General features: G+C 35.0%; 1 protein-coding gene across 1 annotated transcript in view; it reads left to right on the forward strand.

The window, feature by feature from the left end:
- ROBO1 (roundabout guidance receptor 1) overlaps positions 1–20759 on the forward strand; it is a 482076-nt gene that overhangs the window by 331405 nt on the left and 129912 nt on the right. The window contains exon 3 of the mRNA XM_058570690.1: positions 14559–14716. Within this exon, the coding sequence (XP_058426673.1) occupies positions 14559–14716 (158 nt within the window). The remainder of the gene's footprint in view (positions 1–14558; positions 14717–20759) is intronic.

A 20759-nucleotide genomic window follows, 5' to 3' on the forward strand; every position in this document is an offset into this window, starting at 1 on the left:
CCCGTGGCTTAGCGGTTAAGTGCTTGCACTCCACTGCTGGCGGCCCGGGTTCGGATCCTGGGCGCGCACCGACGCACTGCTTCTCCAGCCATGCTGAGGCTGCGTCCCACATACAGCAACTAGAAGGATATGCAGCCATGACATACAACTATCTACTGGAGCTTTGGGGGAAAAAAAATAAATAAATAAAATTATAAAAAAAAAATATTAAGATCAGCTTCAGAGAACAGAAGGCCTTATGTATTTGCTATAAATTTTTTCAGTAGTTCATTTTCTACCCAATAGGGTACCAAAAGAAAGCCTACTAGAAATTCATTTATTAATTTGTTTTTTTCTTATGTCTTTACTTTTGTTTATTATTTTGCTACCAACACTAAATTTATATGACCATATAATGCCATCTACGCTGTTTTAATCACCAATCTTGACTTATAGCCAGCTCTTATCCTTGTTAGAAATGTGGTAATATGTTTCTTTCAATTATTACTTAGATCAATTAATTACGGTTGTAGGAGCTGTCAATTATTTATAGTGTTTGGGAGTAAAATGCATGTCTCTTGTGTTACTTATCATGTGGTATGGTACTTATTCCATCTTCTCTTCCATATTTAATTACCTTTTTCAACATGTCTATGATCCCTTCAAATCCTAGAACATTGTATAATTACTGGTTGCAATTTTTCCTTTACTGGTCATGTTGTTTTGAACAGCTTTCCTCTGATTTTTTGTTTCTAAGCAAAGAGAAATAGTGTTATTTTTATTATTTCAATATTTAAATAGCATAAATAGTTTGGGAAAGATAATAAAGTTAGTAATCCTTAAAATGTTATACTTTCAATCAGAAAAATTAAACGTAGCCAATTTTTCCTTATATGAAATGTTGGTCATTCTGTTTTATTTTTTGGAAGTTAAAGAGGAAATTGTTATGCATAACCCAAGTAAAATTTTTTCTCTAGTTCTGACCTGGAGAACACAAAAGAAAAAATTAATTGAAGAAATATGTGATTCAGAAATGCTGCCACAACGTTTGTTTAGTGACATCATTACATTAAATATGTATCCCAGATTATTATGTGTTCACATAAGCTTCTCTTTTGAAACAGTGCATTTAAGATGGTTAAACAAACAAAAACAAATCCGATAGAAAATAGAATATGATTGAGAGCAGAGGCAACAATGTGTTTTTAATTTCTTTGTTTCCTGCTTTTTAGTAGTTAGGTCAAAGGGGCATTTGATGTTTTGCCATGCCTTTTTTTTTTTTAAACTAATAAATAATCCTTTATATGACTCAACTTTTTACTCATTAAGACCGTGGGATTGTTCCATGATGTCTGTAAATTCAGAGCTTCATCTCTATTAAGTCATAGGTCATTGTCAATTAAAAATAATCATGCATTTAAAGCGAGCCCTTAATTATCTAAAGTTATCTGTTAAGAGAGTCAAGAAAGCATATTTAGACTTAGAAAAACTTTGTTTTATAATTTCTTTAGCAGGAAAATGTAATCTTGAGTTATTGTTGGTAAAGTAAATATTCCCATTTTGAAAACAAATATGTAGATTTCTAATGAAATTGGGCTCTGACATCGAATATAAGTGATTAATGATAGAAACACCAAATTAACTTAGCATCACATTTACTTTAAAAATCCTGAATTTTACAATGTGAAAAAATATTTATGTTGTTCATAGGAAGTTATAATATTGATTTTAGGAATCAAACTTTTATGAGTATTTTAAGTTACAGTTATCACCAAGTGTGCCTTCTTTTGTCAAAGTGAATTATGAATTGCAACTTAGAAGGTTATACACTATCAGTAACCATTTTTGTATGTCCTTATAGGAATTGATAAAAGTATATATGATTAAAAATCAATAGCTAAAGTTGTCATTCTTTGTTTAGTTTTTACTGCAACTCGGTTAAAGTGTTGATGTTGAGAGAGAACTTGTGTTACTCATATGTTAAGGAGGCTAGCAAATATTTAGAAACAGATTTATCAACGTATTTAAAATACAGACAAAAGTTTTATGATAATCACAGATTTTTATTGACTAGTTATAAACTACTTGGTTCAATAAAAATAATAACAACTTTCAGCACTTAGAAAATAAAAAGATTTTAAAATAGTCAAAAAAGCAGAAGTTAACATCTGCTCCTTGTGGAAAAACAAAACCTTATACATTTGTTTAATTTACAAGAAATGTTGCTGTTCCAACTGGGGTCTGTTAAAGAAGAAAAGTAATCCAAAGCTTGCCATCATTGCAGAGAAACTCAGAGGTTTCTTTGTATTTATTTGAGTTCCTTGAAGTCGCTAATGGTTTTATAGTTCTTTAAATTGGTTGTAGGGGTATTTTCAAAAACTGGTCAGCTAACCTGGTCCCGAGAACCATTTGTTCCTTATTATAAGCAGAGATCTTAAAATCTCCAGAGAGAGCATTTGGCCTTCTTCGCCCATTAGACTGAGTTTTTGCTTATTTGATTCTGTTTTGTCTATTGATTGTTTAAGATTGTACTGTGATCTAGTAGGCTATACATAGCTTACTGAAGTCATTAAAGTTAATAATTACATTTGGTTTGGACTGTTTTTCTTTAAATTTTACAATTAAGAATATAGGAGGCCGGAGGCCGGCTCGTTGGTGTAGTGGTTAAGTTCATGTGCTCTGCTTCAGCTGCCCGGGGTTCATGGGTTCGGATCCCAGGCGTATACCTATGCACTGCTCATCAAGCCATACTGTGGTGGCATCCCATATACAAAATAGAGGAAGATGGGCACAGATGTTAGCTTAGGGCTAATCTTTCTCAGCCAAAAAAAAAAAAAAAATTAGATTAGCAGCAGATGTTAGCTCAGGGCTAATCTTCCTCCCCACCCCAAAAAAAGAATATGGGGGGCCAGTCCCGTGGCCTAGTGGTTAAGTTTGGCGCACTCCACTTTGGCGGCCCGGGTTTGGTTCCTGGGTGTAGACCTACACCACTTGTCAGCCATGCTGTGAGTAACCCACATACATAATAGAGGAAGATTGGCACAAATGTTAGCTCAGGACGAACCTTCCTCAGGCAAAAAGGGGAAGATTGGCAACTGATGTTAGCTCAAAGTGAATCTTCCTCAGCAAAAAAAAAAAAAAAAAGAATATAAAATAAGAGTTGTAAAATGGTTTTCTTTTCTACTAATTTAATCCCTAGTACCTTTAGTCAGGACTTGTTACCAAGACTCCAGTTATCAGCAAAAGGAGGTCTGAAACTTTGTCTGCCAAAGAGCTGAAGGGAGAGGGACCTCTCCCAAGGGCTATGTGGTTTGTTAGGAAAAGGCAGCCTCACAGGGCTACACAATTACATGTTTGTTAGTTCTTTGGAGATTGAAAGCTCTGTTAGATACTTGGCATTATTATTCTGAAGCCCCAGACAGCCTGTGATAGAGGAAGAGACAAGGAATTAACAAATCTGAAAGTTATTATGTTGAGGAATAGTAACAGTGATTTAGGGCAGATTGTTACCAATTAAAGACCCCTTTGTTTAATTGATGTTTCTGTGTGTGTGTTATTTAGACTTAATTTTTCCTCTCACTTAAATATTCCTTTTGGTTGGAGGGGCTGTTATAATTGGCAATCTTAATTATGCTGCACAAAAATATGTTAGTGAGAATAGTTTTGTTTGTTGTTGTTTTTTTTAATCCAGTAGCTATTTTCTATGGCTCTTCCCAATTTCTAGGGAGGTTTTAACGAGATCATTTTCAACTGTGAGGATTTTTCTCCCTTGATACTGTTACCATTAGACTCCCCATAAAATGTGAAGACTCCTTTTAGCCCTTCTCTTGTTTAGCTGCTAGCATCTTGGGCTTGAGAGGGTAAAGAAACACCTGGCTTTTTTTTTTTTTTTACAACCACCTTTGTTTCCCAGCAAATATTTTAATTAGAAAAATAGTCTAGTCTTTCTCAGGCACTTAAAAAAAAATGTCTGTTTGAGAACAGTTATTTCAAGATCTAGTTCTACTATGACCAGTAACTCATTCTACATCCTTGAATCCTTTTAGCTCCTGACTTGTCCTCACTTGCAATTGCTGGTGGGGGTGGATGTGAGGGACTTTGTGCTTAGATTATGTAAAGCTTTAATTTTATGAACTGTAGTAATATAGACCTATTTTAAGGCATTATTTTAAATGCAAGGAATGAAAAACTCCTCCACATTTCACTTCAGTGTGACAGTGAAAGCTGGGTGTATTTTGAAATGGCACGAAAGTGAATTCTCTTATAAACCGCGGAGGAGACAAACTCAAGTCTGAGTATCTATCTCCTAGGCGGCCAATAGAGTTTCATGCTAAAAGTGCAGGCTTTGATATTCAACTGAATCCAGGTCCACGTCCCAAATTTATCACTTACTAGCTGCATACAATATAACAGGAGCAAGGGAAATTTTTTTCCCTCGTAGTCAGTTGAACAGTAGACCTGAATTCTTCTGCAGGACAGCCCTAGATGGAGAAGTGAAACAGTGTCCTCTTTATCTGTTTTGCATATTAAACTTTTTTTATAAAGTTTCAATTGAACAAAGCATTCTGTGCCAAAAGAAAAAAAAGGAGAGAGAAAAAAACCTGAAATAAGTGCTTTGAAAGCAGAGATAGACTATTTCTTATTTATCTTAGTTACCACCTCCCAACACAATGCCTAGTACTTTTATTGAAGGGACAAATGAATCACAACTAAATCCTTAACAGTTTGGTGATTTAGCATTTTTCCAGGGAACTTTATTATGCTTTAGAGATTTTGTAAATTTCTGACAAATGTAAACTCAGATTATTCTAATTATGTAATGACATTTAAGTTGCATTGATTCTCTTATACTTAAATAGTAAATTAAGCTTAAATTATAGCAGTCCTGAGAAATTCCCTATAATGTTTTGAATTATTTTATTCTCTGAACAAAATGATGAGTTTTTACTATAGTTTGCTGCTAAGCGTGGATGTCATCACAATATATCAGTTGTTCCTGGCCATATATATATCATATATATCACACATAAACATACATATTGGTATATAATATGTGTATCTATAATAAAAATATATTAGTTTCAGATTTTCAGTCAGTTAAAAATTATATGATATGCATCAAACTAAACTAAAATTTGTCATCCTAAAAATTATAATGTAGCTTAATTGATCAAGGGATATTATCAGCAATTGAGATTTGGGATATAGTAACATAAAGGTCTAAATAGGTAAAAATCAATCCTGCGTTAAATACTAAGGGGCAGAATTTGAAATCATAATAATTTTTAATCAATAAAATAGTTTTCATACTATTTCATATTATTATTAATAATATTTCATATTATTGTGTAAATGGATTTTCTACATTTTCCTACCCTCATGGGAAGATTGGTTTGTATGTTATATATCTCTCCTCCCCTACCTTAAAAATGGCATGTTCGGGGCCTGCCCAGTGGCACAAGTGGTTAAGTGCGAGCTCTGCTGCAGCGGCTCGAGGTTCGCTGGTTCGGATCCCGGGCGCGCACCGGCGCACCGCTTGTCAGGCCATGCTGTGGCGGCGTCCCATATAAAGTGGAGGCAGATGGGCACGGATGTTAGCCCAGGGCCAGTCTCTCTCAGCAAAAAGAGGAGGATTGGCAGATGTTAGCTCAGGGCTGATCTTCCTCACACACACACACAAAAAGGTATGTTCTGTTACTCAAATCAGAAACCTGGGTATCATTGTTGACATCTTGCTCTCTGTCAACTTCAACCCCTCATGAGATCATTTTGATTTTTACCTCTATGTACACCTCTACTCTGTCCCCTTCACGCCACATCCAGTGTCATCGTAATAGTATAAAACCATTATCATTTTTCCCTTAATTACTACAATTACTGCCCTCTAATTGGTCTCTCCACCATTCTTATTTCCCTCTCCATTTCATTCACAGAGCTGCTAGAATGAATATTTAATATGATAATTCCATCATAGGACAGCTCTGCTTAAAAGCCACTGAAGTGGCTTCCCATGGGAATTAAAAGCTGACCCTTTATCATGGCTGCTCTGCACAGCAGATCTGGCCCCTACCTCCATTGCCAACCTCATGTTGCATTGCTGTCAACCTGTCCCACTGCACAGGGTCAGAGTCTTGTGAAGCTCATTTACTGTACTGGATTTTTTCTTCTACCTGGATTATTTCCTCTGCCTGCAATGCACATCCTTGGGATAAGTTTTACTCATTTTTCAGGCTTCAGCTTAACTGTTACTTCCTCAGTGTTCTCTCACCTCCAATCTAAATTTTGTTCCTCATTAGTTTCTCACACAGCATCCTATCCTTTTCCTTCATGGCATGTATCACAATTCCAGTCATGTATTTACGTGTGTGTTAATTTGAATATTGTCTGTCTACTCGCCTAGACCTTGAGCACCATGAGTGTAGGACTCGTGCCACTTGTAGTACCATTTCAGATGTAATTCCCAGTGCACAGAAGATGTATGGTAAACATTTACTGAATGCCTGCCATGTCTTGGTCATTGTTCAGGGCACTGGAGATATAGAAGTGATAAAGACAACCCCCTGTTCTCATGGAGCTGACATTTGAATACAAAGAACCAGGCAGTAAATACATAAGTATATTCCTTTGATCAAGGACTCTATCAATGCAGGGTGCTAAATACAAAGTTGGAACTTATACAAGAAAGAACACATGTCTGTCTTGCCCCAATCAGGGTCCCAAAGCCCAGATAGCCTCATTCTGTCTGGTTTTTTTTAACCCTGCCAGGCTACTCCTGAGTGTGACTTTTGCTCTGACGCTTAGAAACCCTCGTCAATGGCATTCTTTGTCCTCTTTTCCATTTGTACTGGCAGCTGAGAAATTTGGCAATTCCTTACATAGTGACTAATAGTAATACTTCTTTGCAGATGTAATGCACCATATAAATGGCAAGTCCTGTACAAACACTAAATAATTAGTCTTTATAATAACACTAGCAAGATAGAGTGTGAGAGTCTCTGTTTGTATGGAAATAACTGAGTCATTGTGCATATACCTATTAAAATCACAGCATGGGGGAAGGATGTGTGTGTTGTGATTCTGAAATTCTTGACTTCTGTTTTTTGACTCCTAAATAATCATATCTACAAATAATACCACATAAAATGGTGTTTCACAAATGCTGCATTTTTTAAATTAATAAATCCATTTAATTTATAGTAGTTTAAAGTATGTAAAATGCAAATATTTCTTAAGCTACTGATATCTTTAAGTTAGAACATATGATTTTAGCAACTTGATGTACTTTGGCAGTACATTTTTTATAATCTTCCAGACTTCATTGTCTGCTGAATATCAACTATTTAAATGTTGATCCTTATTGATGTACACCTTTCGCTGGAATACTTTACAGATTTTAACTTAAATCTAGTATGCCAAACTTACCTTCCCTTTGTCTTGATGACTTGGTGCCATTGTAATAAACACCAGGGTGTATATTGTACTGTTTTAGCACCCATAATTTCTGAAGTGAAATAATTAAACATGAGACATTGACTGCAGATAGGCACGAGGGCTTTTTCATAAGAAATGTCATTGTGGTGTCCAGGTTTCTGCAAAATGGAAATGTGCCTTAAGCTTGGATCCAATCTGGAATTAATTCTCAACATTAAAAGGCCAGGAATGGGGTGCCCCCATTTGCTGCAGCCCAGCAGAACTCAGGGGCATGCAACTGGGTTTAAGCTCACTCCTCCATCATATGTTGTTGAAAAAGAACAAACAAATAAATTGCTATTACAATTACTTTCATTTTGGTAATAGCTTCTCCTTTTATTTGCGATGCTCTGTATTTATCAGTAGTTAAGGCCAAGTAATATTTGACATCCATCCATACTATATAACTTTTTCAGGATGTACAATTTTTGAAAAAAAAAAAGTACTACTTTCCTACGGTAGAGCATAAGAGGTTTGTGTAATCTTCAAAAACTCTAGTAGTTGAGAAAATAAGTGCTTTTACCAGCATACTTTCTTCCAGAATCTTAACCAAAGCATAATTTAAGGTTTAAAAATAAACTTGCATGCTATAAAAAACACAAGTAGAAGATGACATAGTTATTGAAGAGCATTCATAGATATATTCAGTGTCAAATGTAAAAAAGTAAATTGGTATCCTTTAGGAAACAATCATGGTTAAATCATAAATTTATACAGAATTGATGTTTGAATGTATCATTTTAAAAATCAAATTCCTCAGCATTAGAAGATGATGGTATAAGATGGATAATACCTCACGGAATACTGTTTTACATATTATCATTTTAGTTTTCCTCTTCAATGAGTTCAGGTATCTTTCCATACATTCATCCTTTTTGTTAGAATATTTTAAAAAGCTTGGAATTATTATTTTGTTTTAAGAAACATTAAGGAATTTTAAACACATTTGTACCCCAGATAACACTTTGCTTTAATGCTGTGAGCTTAAGAAGTAGGAATGCAAGTAGTTATAAAGGCCTTTATGATATACTTTCTTATCTAGCTCCTACAACATAAATCTTAATACAAAATAACATGCAATAAAACTCTATTGTGTTACTATTTTCTCACAAGGTGAAGATTAATGTTATTTTTCACAGACATCAGCATTTTTTTTTTTTTTTGTGAGGAAGATCAGCCCTGAGCTAACATCCGTGCTAATCCTCCTCTTTTTGCTGAGGAAGACCGGCTCTGAGCTAACATCTATTGCCAATCCTCCTCCTTTTTTTATTTCCCCAAAGCCCCAGTAGATAGTTCTATGCCATAGTTGCACATCCTTCTAGTTGCTGTATGTGGGACGCGGCCGCAGCATGGTGGGAGAAGTGGTGCGTTGGTGCGCCCCTGGGATCCGCACCCCGGGCTGCCAGTAGTGGAGCGCGGGCACTTAACCGCTAAGCCACGGGGCTGGCCCCCGACGTCAGCATTTTATATAAACTTTATGGCAAGGAAAATACGAGTTATAGCATAGGTTCCAGGCACAAAGTATGTACTCAGTAGAGATGTGTTAAATGAAAGAATGATAGTTATTTTGAAATTAGATAACACATATTTATGTCATCATGTAAGTAGGCTTTTAGATAGAAGTATCATAGAAGTGAGTAATACCATTTCTACTCAAAATTGAAGACTAGCTAAGTGATTAGAAATTTTGAAAGCAGTTAAAGTGATACATTGCAACAGAGGCCTGCTGTTACTGAGCATCTGTATAGTTGTTGTCTTTGGGAATATACCTCCTCATTTATTTTTTTCCTCTAATATGCCCTATTTTTAAGAGTTTCATTGATTTTTTTTTTCTTTCCCCAGTTGACAGTTTAATTCTATTTGCTGTAAGGCTTCATTGATAAAGTAGTCCTTTAAGTAGGAAAAAAAAAATCCCAAGACTGCATATTGTCTTCCTCTGTTTTTTCCAAGATACTCACTTCTAATTAAAATGTCCATATTTAATTAAAATGCTTATTATTTTGCAGCTTTTCCAGTCATTTTGTTGTTGAAATAAAAGAAGAACCATTGAGAGGGGTTAGCATGACATACATTATGTGAAAGATGAATCTAATTCTCAACATGCCAGTGAAAATTGGAAGTGGAAATTTCTCAGAAAATACAAGAATGCAAAATATATTCAAAGATAGCCAGAGCCAGCCCTGATGGCCTAGTGGTTAAAGTTCAGTGTGCTCCGCTTCCGTGGCCTGGGTTCGTTTCCCAGTTGCGAAACCATACCATCCGTCAGTTGCCATGCTGTGGTGGTGGCTCACATAGCAGAACCAGAAGGACTTACAACTAGGATATACAACCATGTGCTGGGGCTTAGGGGAGGAAAAAAAAAAGAGGAATACTGGCCAACATTTGCAGGATGAATCTTTCCCTCCCCCCAAAAAATTAATTAATTAATTAAATAAAATAAAAATAAAATGGCCGTTCACTTCTGGAAATAAAAAGATAGCCATTTCACTGTGAAGAGGGAAATTTCTCACTCCTTCTGTTTCCCTGCAAAGAGACAAATATTAATTATATCATGATAGGTAAATGTTTAGAATTGTGAACACTGTTAAGACCAGATGGGTGGGCAAGTTGATAGAAAGAGTCCTTGGTGGACTGGAGATCTGCAATCTAGCTCTGCTCTTAAGTTCTTACAAATTCCTCACTCAGAAAATGAAACTAATAAATTCACTTTATCATTGCCTTGTTATGAGGATTAAAGGAATGGCTACTTGATATGGTTCCTTACATAGTAAATGTTCAGTAAATGTTGGCCATTGCTAACATTATCATTATTTAGGTGACATGCTCCTGTCCCCACTGAGGAGCCTTAGATATATTAATTTCTAAAAGAAAAAGTTTGAATCACACAACTTGAAGGCCCCTAACTGCCCTGAGATTCTCTGATTCATGAAGCCAAAGCACTGTAGTTCACAGATGTTCACCACATGATTAGGGAACAAAATTAATTTGAAGAGCACTTGAACTTGACCACAATTGGGTAGTCGTGAGACTGCAGTGCATTGGTGTGCAATCACTGGTGAGTCAAGCCTTCTGCGATAATGGTGTGAGTTTGTTGGAAATATGATGGGTTAGAGAGGAGAATTGCATTTTACAGTAAAATCGGGACATGGTGAGAAAAGAAAGAGCACTGCCTTGGAAGTTGGGGTACTTGTGTGTTCTTCTGGTCTCTTCCTGACAAATAACACAGCTAGTGACAAAGTTTCTGGGGACTCAATTGCCTCTGTTTATGATGGATTAGATGTTGTCAAAGACCGCTGCCTGTTCTACAATTTTATGTTTCATTCACTTCTAAAATTTCCCATAGTGCTCTTAAAGCCTGTTACAAATATTAAAGTCTCCATAATACTTGATACAGTTTCTGTCTAACATTTTTTTTTTCACTTTGCCCCCTGTCTTCTCAGCATTACCCAAATAGGTTGCAAAGTCACCACTGAATTTTAGAATCTTTTTCTGAAAACATGTTTACTTATTCTGAGAATTGTATTAGAATTGTTATATAGCTTTTCAGAAAGACAAATGATTGTGTTTTATTTTGTTTTAAAAGAGTTAACCATGTTTTTGGACAAAAAACTTCTAGGAGATTCAAAGATTCAATGAAGCTTATCCTTTTTCTAATTTAACAGAGTGAAGGAAAGTGAAAAACTGTTGAGCCAAATTATATGTACCAACCTGTAAATGTAAAACAATTACATGAATATGGAAGAAATATAATATTAGGATGAACTGTGATTCGTTTAACAAATTTTCAGGTGATATTTACTTGGATACATTATATATGTTATTTGCTCTTTTTGAAATTAATATTAAATCTTCTTTTCAAAAGTTAGTTCCAGATTTCAGAATTTCATACTATTCAAATCAAGAAAAATTTGAAAATATGCACTTTGATTAGTGGAGATGTTAGAGAAGAAAAGGAGAGACTTTTTAAAAAAGAGATCTGTTGGGGCTGGCCCGGTGGCGCAAGCGGTTAAGTGCGCGCGCTCCGCTGCGGCGGCCCGGGGTTCGCTGGTTCGGATCCCGGGCGCGCACTGACGCACTGCTTGGCAAGCCATGCTGTGGCGGCGTCCCATATAAAGTGGAGGAAGATGGGCACAGATGTTAGCCCAGGGCCGTCTTCCTCAGCAAAAAAAGAGGAGGATTGGCGGATGTTAGCACAGGGCTGATCTCCTCACAAAAAATAAATAAATAAATAAAAAAAGAGATCTGTATTTGAGAATACTTATAGTACCATTGGTTTTTCTGCCAACATGCTGCCAATCATTTGAATTCAATTTTTATTTTAATTACTTAAATATACACATGAATTAAGAATATTGGATAATTTGACTAAAAGCTCATGTGACACATACTATTTTTTCCCCAAAAGGAAATGTTCAGGACAAGTATAAGGAAGAAAAGTTGCTTTTACAGAAGAGAGAAAAAAAATCTTAAATTCATAACTTTATGCAGGGTTGCCTGTAGCCATGGGCAATACTAGAGTTTTATGCTTTACAGCTGCAAAAATAATTACGTGAGCATTATCTAAGCAACAATCTTTAATGGATTACATTCTGTTAGCTTTTCATTATATACTGTAAAAACCCAAATAACTTAGAAAATGGAAAAAAAAACTTGATTTATCTGACTTAGACCTTTGATATTTTTGAAAGACACTTTATGATTCATTGGTTTATTAGAGATATGATCTCAATTTGTAAATAAGATATGGTGTTACCAAGTTGGTTTTGAGCTCACCCCAAGTAGAAAAATTGTGCAAATTCTTTATTTTTATTCAAAAAAAATTTTACTTTTGCATGTTTCAAGGATGTTAAAATTTTTCCGATTTTGTCTTAGATTAATAATGTGATCCATCAAAGGCACATACTGTTTGTTAAGGTCAATTCATTTGCTTTTTCTATAAACCTTACATTCTATTTGTGGTACATTCTTAACACCCAGTAGTAATATAAGTTTATAAATAATGAAAGTCTTCATACTCTGGTCTTTTATTATGTGGTAACAGTAGCTGGGGTTTCAGTTCAACAAGATTTACCTTTGTGTCTATGTATTTTATTAATAAATAGTGTACAGTATTGAAGTTAGAATTTCAACACTGTGGTGCGTTCATATGTCCTTTTCTTTGACTGTTTCTTCCAAAGGTGAGGACACAAGTCTCCTCTTTGAAGTAGTATTTTCCAAGTGTTAACATAGTCATATTGTGCCCAAGTTGTCTCAGTATGTAGATTAAAAACCAGTTTTGCTAGAGTGGATATTAAGGCTTACTCAGATGTATGCACATCCTTAGTTGGCATAGAGGAAGGAAAAGTAGAGAATTGCAAGAGAAAAATATAGGATTTTGTAAGCCTCTAAGCTTTTTTGAGGTTTTGAAACCAAAATTTGAGTGACTTTTGAAATAACGGTTTGAGCGTAAGTTTTTTACATTGTAGTACTTCATCCATGAAATTTTTCTTAAATTCCATTGAAATGGAAAGACATCCATTCCAGTACAAAATTGTAGTATTAAATATTCAATTCAATAGATTTTAAAAGATAAAGAACATTTATCACTTCAAATCTACGCAGTTCACATACCAATGAACATTTTAAGTACCATCTTAAATTAGATTACTAAAATTATTCACATTTTATTACACACTGGGGGAAAATGGGGTGGAGGAAAGATAACTAACATTTTTAGACTTTGTACTGAAGTACGTGTCTTCATACCTGCTTTGTAAAGAGAGAAACAAAAGTATTAAGTAATGTGTTCAAGATTACCTATCTAGTAAACAACAGATTGTTTACTAGAGTTGTGATTTAAGACTGATGCCAAATAATTCATGATTTTTTGATGTTAACAAGATGCTGAGGACAAATTTACTGTATGAACTATTTTTGAAGTACATATTTGGTTTATTTTCTACATTTTATTCCAACAGTTACAAAGTGAATAATACTGCTTGTTTTACAGTATGTTAATGTTACATTAGTATCCAGTTGAGATTGCAGTAATGAATTATTTCATCCTCTAAAAGGTAGACTTTATACAAATGGGGTTAATAATATCTCTCACCCTGAATAGGTTTAAGGATTAAATGAAATAATATATACCAAAAAAGCCAAAGAACAAAAAAACTTAGAACACGCAAAGTGACATTGTTGGTAGCAGTGCTGTTATCATCCTTGGTGCCTTCTAACACTCTCCTTACTCTGTGTTAATGGAAAAAGATAGTATTTTGAATGTAGTCGCTTTGCAAATAGGTCTCAAGTTTTTTTAATGAAAGCATTTTTTTTTTTGAGGAAGATTGGCCCTGAGCTAACATCTGTTGCCAATCTTCCTCCTTTTTCCTTTTTTTCTCCCCAAAACCACAGTAGATGGTTGTATGTCACAGTTTTACATCCTTCTAGTTGCTCTATGTGGGACTCCACCTCAGCATGGCTTGATTAGCGGTACATAGGTCTGCGCCCAGGATCTGAACCAGCGAACCCCGGGCCGCTGAAGCAGAGTGCGTGAACTTAACTGCTCGGCCACCTGGCCAGCCCCAGGTCTAAAGTGTTTATAATGAGCATATTTAAATTATAATGGCTGTATACTCATGCACTAATTTGAAATATCTTTAAAATATCTCTTAATTAAATGCATGTTTGGACATATATTTATTTTTACTTTTAATATTTTGGTTTGTATGTATATGTAATTCATTTAATAATAGAAAGCATCACCTCAATGTTTCATGTAAGTAAAAGGAAGATTCAGTTATATTCATCAGCACATGGATGAGAAAATGTAGGCCGTAGGTCAAGAAGAAATGCAAGTTAAAGATAAGCCAAATAACTGTGAGGGCCCTAAGCAGCAGAATGCACTTGCCCCCTGGCTTATGAAGAATATCAAATTATTCCTGATGTGTACGCTTAAGGCCAGATATATTTATTGAATTTTGTATGTCTGTAAGTAGATATAGATTCTCCAAGATGTATCGAGATAGCTGTTAGTAGTAGTTTATTATAATAAATGTCTCTTTTGTTGAAGTTGAAAGGTAAGGACTGTATATATCACTATTGAGTATAATGATTTAATCTTGTTCTTATAGTACTACGGGATGACTTCAGACAAAACCCTTCCGATGTCATGGTGGCAGTGGGAGAGCCTGCAGTGATGGAATGCCAGCCTCCACGAGGCCATCCTGAACCCACCATTTCGTGGAAGAAAGATGGCTCTCCTCTGGATGATAAAGATGAACGAATAACTGTGAGTATTTAATTCAGCAGTGGGGAACATTTCTAGATCTAACTAGATATTTCTTCACCAAAGTAAAAGAGAAAAGTGAAGTAGATTCTTTTAAATAAAGGATTGCATTATCTCCCATTTTCAGTTTTTCTTTTAAAATAAATATAATTTAATTCTCCCTGTGTTGACATGAAAATAAATGAGAAAAATGCATGTTGCTTAGTTTGGAGATGAGTAAAACAAAACTATAATTTCTACATTAATGTCTTAGAGTTAACACTTTTGTGTATGATTTAATTATTATCATAACTCAGGGCATATCACAGTTCCATGTGTGACAGTAAAAATTGTGTATAAAAAAGTTCTGTAATATAGTATGTTTCCAGAAGACCTCCTAAATCACCTCAGGATTTTTTATCTCTTATTCCTTTTTAAATTGATTTTCTGTTCTACAGAGTTCAATATTGTTTCTGAAAAATAAAATTTCATTCTGAATGATGGTTAATGATGAATTTATCTCATTCCAAAATAAAATTGTGCGACTAGGTTATTGGATTTCAAATTCCTGCTGTGATACAAGTAGAGAAGTATGCTGTCTGTAGTAATTAATGATTCATTTTCTTCTTGATATCAGTAATTCTTTCCAGTGACTCCTCTGCTTTTTCCATCTCTTGAGGTATCTACTAAAGCACCTAATAACCCAATTCTCATTGATTCTATGATTGTACAATATTCCCCTTTACAATCTTCTTTGTTCTGCACACACTCTCTGTCCATTTGGAATCCATTGGCCAAGATGTAAAGTTCCCCAGGAGAACGTGTGTATAAGGAAAAGTCACTGCTGAAGTTGTGAAAGAACAAGTTATAACACAGACCACATCATCCTAATAAATGCTTGCACCGTTTCTGAACAACCAGTTAGCAGATTAGCATGAGAATTAAATAGTGGGAAAAAAATAGAGAAGATTGTGGTAGACAGTGTTTTAAGGACCTTGAAAGAAAAGGCATCCTTTTTCCTGCACTGACCTGAATTAGGATGAAGCTCTCAAAGGATTTTTATAATTCTAGGAATTGGGGTGAGAATGACCTAGGTCTACTTTTAGGAGGTGATGAAAAGTCACATGGCAAAGTGAACCATATGTGGACACGTTGGGTTTGGGAAACGAAGTCAAGAGCACGGGGAAGTAGAGAGTATTCGAGCAAATGATTCTCTTGTTAGTGATAACAGATTCCTTTTAGAATTATGCACAATTGAGATAATATTTTCCCTTAAAAACATATTCTAAGTCATTTAATGACCATTATCTGTAATTCCCACTTCCCTGCCCTAATGATTCAAACACATTTAAAAGCATTATTATCTATCTCCTCCCTCATGTCTTTCCTGAATACCTATTTGTGTTTAATACAAATTAATGATAAAATTCTCAGCACTGGAGATGCAGCATTAAACAGAAATCAGTGAGTGCCCTCCTGGAGTTTATATTCTGTGAGTAGACAGATAAAATCAAAATAGAGAGTACAATATATAGTATATTAGTCTATAATAAGTCCTATAAAAAATAAAGTAGTAAAGAGGTAGACAGATTCATTAGGATTGGGGTAGGATTTCTGTTTTAAATAGTATGACCAGAGAATGCTTCGTGTAAAGACCTGAAAATTTGAGAGAGGGAACTATACAGGTATCTGAAAAAAAGTGTTCAAAGCAGAGGCAACAGTGAATTTAAAGACCCTAAGGCAGGGCATACCTAACACATTCAGAAAAGAGCAAAGTGGCCAGTGTGGGTTAGGCAGAGTGAGGAAAGGGGAGATTTATGGGAGAGAGCAGCAAGGGTAACAACTAGCCAGACTATGTGGGACCTTATAGACCTTATAAATAGTTTGGCTTTTCCTCTGAGTGGGCTGGAAGGCATCAGAAGTTTGTCAGCAGAATCACTGAAGGGTGATCATGGCAGAAGTGGGGAGACAAGTTGGGAGATTTACAAAATCTAGGCAAGAGGAAAATGGTGGTTTGGACCAATCTGCTAGGAGGGGAGGTAATGAGGAGTGGTTAGATTCTGGATCTGCTGTGAAGCAATAGCCAACAGAATTTGCTAAGGGATTGGATGTGGCGTGTGAGAAAAAGAGGAGTCAAGGTTTACCTTAATTGGTTGGTCTGAGCAACTGTAATAACGGAGATGCCGTTAACTGAGATGCCGTTAATTGTAGAAAGAGAAGATTTGGGGTTGGAAATATCAGGAGTTCAGTTTTAGACATTGTAATTTTGAAATTCTTATTAGATATCCAAGGATAAATGTCAAATAGGCAGTTGGAAACATGAGTCAGAAATTTAGAGTTGAGTTTGAGGCTGGAGAAAAAATTGAGTTGTGGTAGACATAACAAGTACTCATTACTATGCAATCCTCCCCTCCTTCTGGGCAGATGAAAGACTCTGCTTCCCAGCTTCCTTGCTGTTAGACAGACCAATTTGACTAGTTCTGCTTCATGGGCTGTGAGCGGAAATTACAGAAATTAAATACTAGTGAGTGAGCCTCCAGCACTCTCTCTCTTTACCGTGTGGCAACCAAGGAGGCCACATGTCCCAGGTAGTCCAGCTACAACATGGAGGACAGCACAAGAACCTGGGCCCCTGACTTATGTATAGCAGAACTTTCCACCCCTCTGTCTTCCCATGATGGGCATGTAGAATGAATGAGAAATAAATTTGTTGTATTAAGTCAAGGAGAATTTCTTACCACAGACTAATGTGGCCTATTCTGATGAATATGGGAGTCATCAGTGTGTACATATTATTTAAAAACAAGAGACTGAAATCACTAAGGAAGTGATTATACTTAGAAAGGGAAAGAGCCGTGGAGACTGAAAGGAAGCAGTCAGTGAGAGAGGAGGAAAACCAGACGGGCAGCCAGGTGAAGACAGTGTTTTAAGGAGGTGGCGGTGACTGAGTCGGTTGCAGCTGGTAAATCCAGTAATATGAAGGTTGAGAATTGACCAGTGGATTTAAGAACTTGGTGGTCATTCATTGATGACCTTGACATGAGCAGTTTCACTGGAGTGGTGGGGTTAAAACCTCATTGAACTGGTTCAAGATGGATTGGAAAGACTGAAATCAGATGGAGTATAGAGAATTCTTTTTATATTATATCTCATAAGATAGATAAAAAATAAAGGTGATTGTAGTCTCACATTTTGAAAAGTCTTAATCTTAAAGGTTTTGTTTTGTGTGTATGTGCACACTGTGTGTGTGTGTCTGTGTATTTTTTGTGACATTAGCAGTTTAAAATCACTAAAGTGTATTTGATTTTTTTTAAATCCTTGGAATTTCCTGTTGAATCATATATTGAATTAGAAGAAATGTTATGGTTTATGCCCAAATGTTTAATTTTTTATAGGACCTTTACTTATGTTTTGTTGTCTGGAAGTTGCTATTCTGTAATTAAAGAGTACCAGTCCCCCTACTCTGTTTAGAGTCAATATAAGAACCACCTCCAATCAGGAATGAAGCAATTTAAAGTTGCAATAACCTATCACTATGAAACTATGCCAAGATGTTAATGTATAAATAATCTTAAAATCATTTAAATGCTGCCAAATGATGATCCACGATAGTGTTCCATATGCTAGGAAGTTGTAACATCTGAAACTTTTACTGTTTCTAAGACCATCTGTGTGTTTTGTATAAATTATGACTGTTAAACTGATAAAACACTAGAGGTAAAAAAGCACATTTAGACATTCAGGGAAATGAGTAGATTAAAAGTCAGCAGTTTGGGTTCCAAATTACTGTTCTTATTTAGATCATAATTGTTTTTGCTTTATTTTCTTCCTTTAGGCAAAACTAAAATTGAGTAATTAAAACAAAAACTTAGAAGCAGAATGCCTGACATTATTTCCAATTCTTTTTTTTCAAAAATTGAAAGTAAATTCTTAAGAGATGAGGGTTATTAGGAATTTTATGTGATTCTTCTTTCCTAAGCTTTGTTTTCAAATGATTGTTTTCATTTCTATTGTTAACGTACTTTGCCAAATGTGTTGAGTACAGACGAACAGGAGATTAAAGCCCGTAATATCTTTATGAAAGGCAAGTGAAGATTGTACTGTTATTGCTACAGTTTTAGTTATAGGAATTTCTAGAGTTCTTTAATGTGGTGGCTTGCTTTGTTGAAAATTTAAAGTACGACTCTCCCAGCTGTGAGAACAAAGACACACCCTACAAAAAGGGGAAATATGTAATTGAATTGTAGGTGCACCTGTATTTTTTGATGTTGCTAAGTCATTTCTTTTTACCTTGACCTGGATTCTGAGCCAAATTTTAGATCTATGATGATTATAAACCAGGAATATATAAATAGCATTTTCTCATTTTCCTGCCTGACAGGAGAATCTTTTAGAACTCTTTTGGCACATATTTCTTAGAATAATTTGAAGGAGGCCTTAGATGATGTTTGTTTCTTGTCTTCTTTCTTTCTTTTCTTTTTTTTCTAGACATAAGTATTTATATTTAGAGTTAGAAATAAAAGTAGTTTAGGTGGCAAACTGGATTAAATAGATTTACTTCATATGTCTGAGACTTAGTCATAACTATTATTAATAAATGAAATTTTCTCAGAGAGATGAATCAGGACCAAAGACTTCTCTTTGATGTAGAGTAACATTTAGACATACCTTACAAAAAGTGATATATTTATTTTATTTCATACCATTTTGGAAATATTATACTTAAGTTCAAGATTTTTTTTTGTAAGGGTGAAAAATGGAGAATATTAAGATTGGGAAAAAAAGTAATACCACATATTGAAAAAATAATAATTTTGTGTTCAGTCAAAAGACTAAAATTGCCCTTGAGTTAAAGAAAAAGTTAAATGCAGTTAAAAGTAGACATCACAAATATTTTCCTAGATTATAAAAGACCTTAATTATGTATAAAGATGGTTAATTATAGGATTATGTTGAATAAAAGCTGACAAGGAGACCTGAAAAGGCCCAAGAAAAACTTTAGTATGATTTTGGATTTCTGAGTGGAGTGGAGTCTTTGGTAAAGAGAGAAGAGAAAGTTACTGATGCCAAAACATTGTGAGAAGGTATTAAGTTTATTTAAAAATTTGCCACTTATTTTATATTTATTGACCTGGGTGATGTTAATATTGTTATCTTAGTGAAAAGTTAAATTTGTTATAAATCACACAGTTTTGGGGGGTCACACAATTGCACAGTGTCTGAGGCATCAGTTTCCCCCTGTCTTTCTCTTGGGTCTCTGTGAGATGAACAGCCTCCTGGTGGTAGCTACAGGAATTGCAGGCATAGAAGGAAATAGCCCATCTCTCACGGAGGATAGCTTATAAATAAAACATATTTAATTGATTGTTATAAGCATAAGAACAAATGTATTCATAAACTAAAGTATTAAGGTATTCAATAGTACCTAGTAAGTAATGAAACAAAAGCAACTATATGATTTACCTCAACATATGATAAATTGGGATAGCAAATTGATGCCATTATTTTAACAAAACAAAAGGATAGTTGTGTGTATTTATATATGAGATCTGATGATTTACGACTAAGAATTAAACCTTTTGATTTGGATTAGTAAATAATTATAGGATCAATAGTAAATTCTCAATACCTGGAACATAGTAAACATGCAATAAATGTTTATGGAATGTTGCAAGCTCTTTGACTTAAGTCTGTCATGAAAACAAATTGAAAAATAACCACTCCATTTTTTTCATTGAGTGGTTATTATTGAAAAACAACTTTCCAAACAAGTGTGTCAAGTTTTAGAAATGGTTATTATAGGCACACCAACAATTTACTAATCAACCTTAGTAATAACAATAGCTATTGTGTATTGAGCCTCTGCCATGTACCGGATGCTTTATATTATCTCATTTAATCCCCTTGAAAACTCAATGAATAAGCTGTTTTCTTTCCTTTATGACACACTTATACCTGTCAATTCAGTCTCCTGGAGAATATGATGATGATGATTATAGTAAGCACTTAACGTACACTTACTATGTACCAGGCCCTGTTCTAAGCACTTTATGTATATTGATCCATT

This window comes from Diceros bicornis, chromosome 27 (genome assembly GCF_020826845.1).
Source record: "Diceros bicornis minor isolate mBicDic1 chromosome 27, mDicBic1.mat.cur, whole genome shotgun sequence".
Taxonomy (NCBI): domain Eukaryota; kingdom Metazoa; phylum Chordata; class Mammalia; order Perissodactyla; family Rhinocerotidae; genus Diceros; species Diceros bicornis.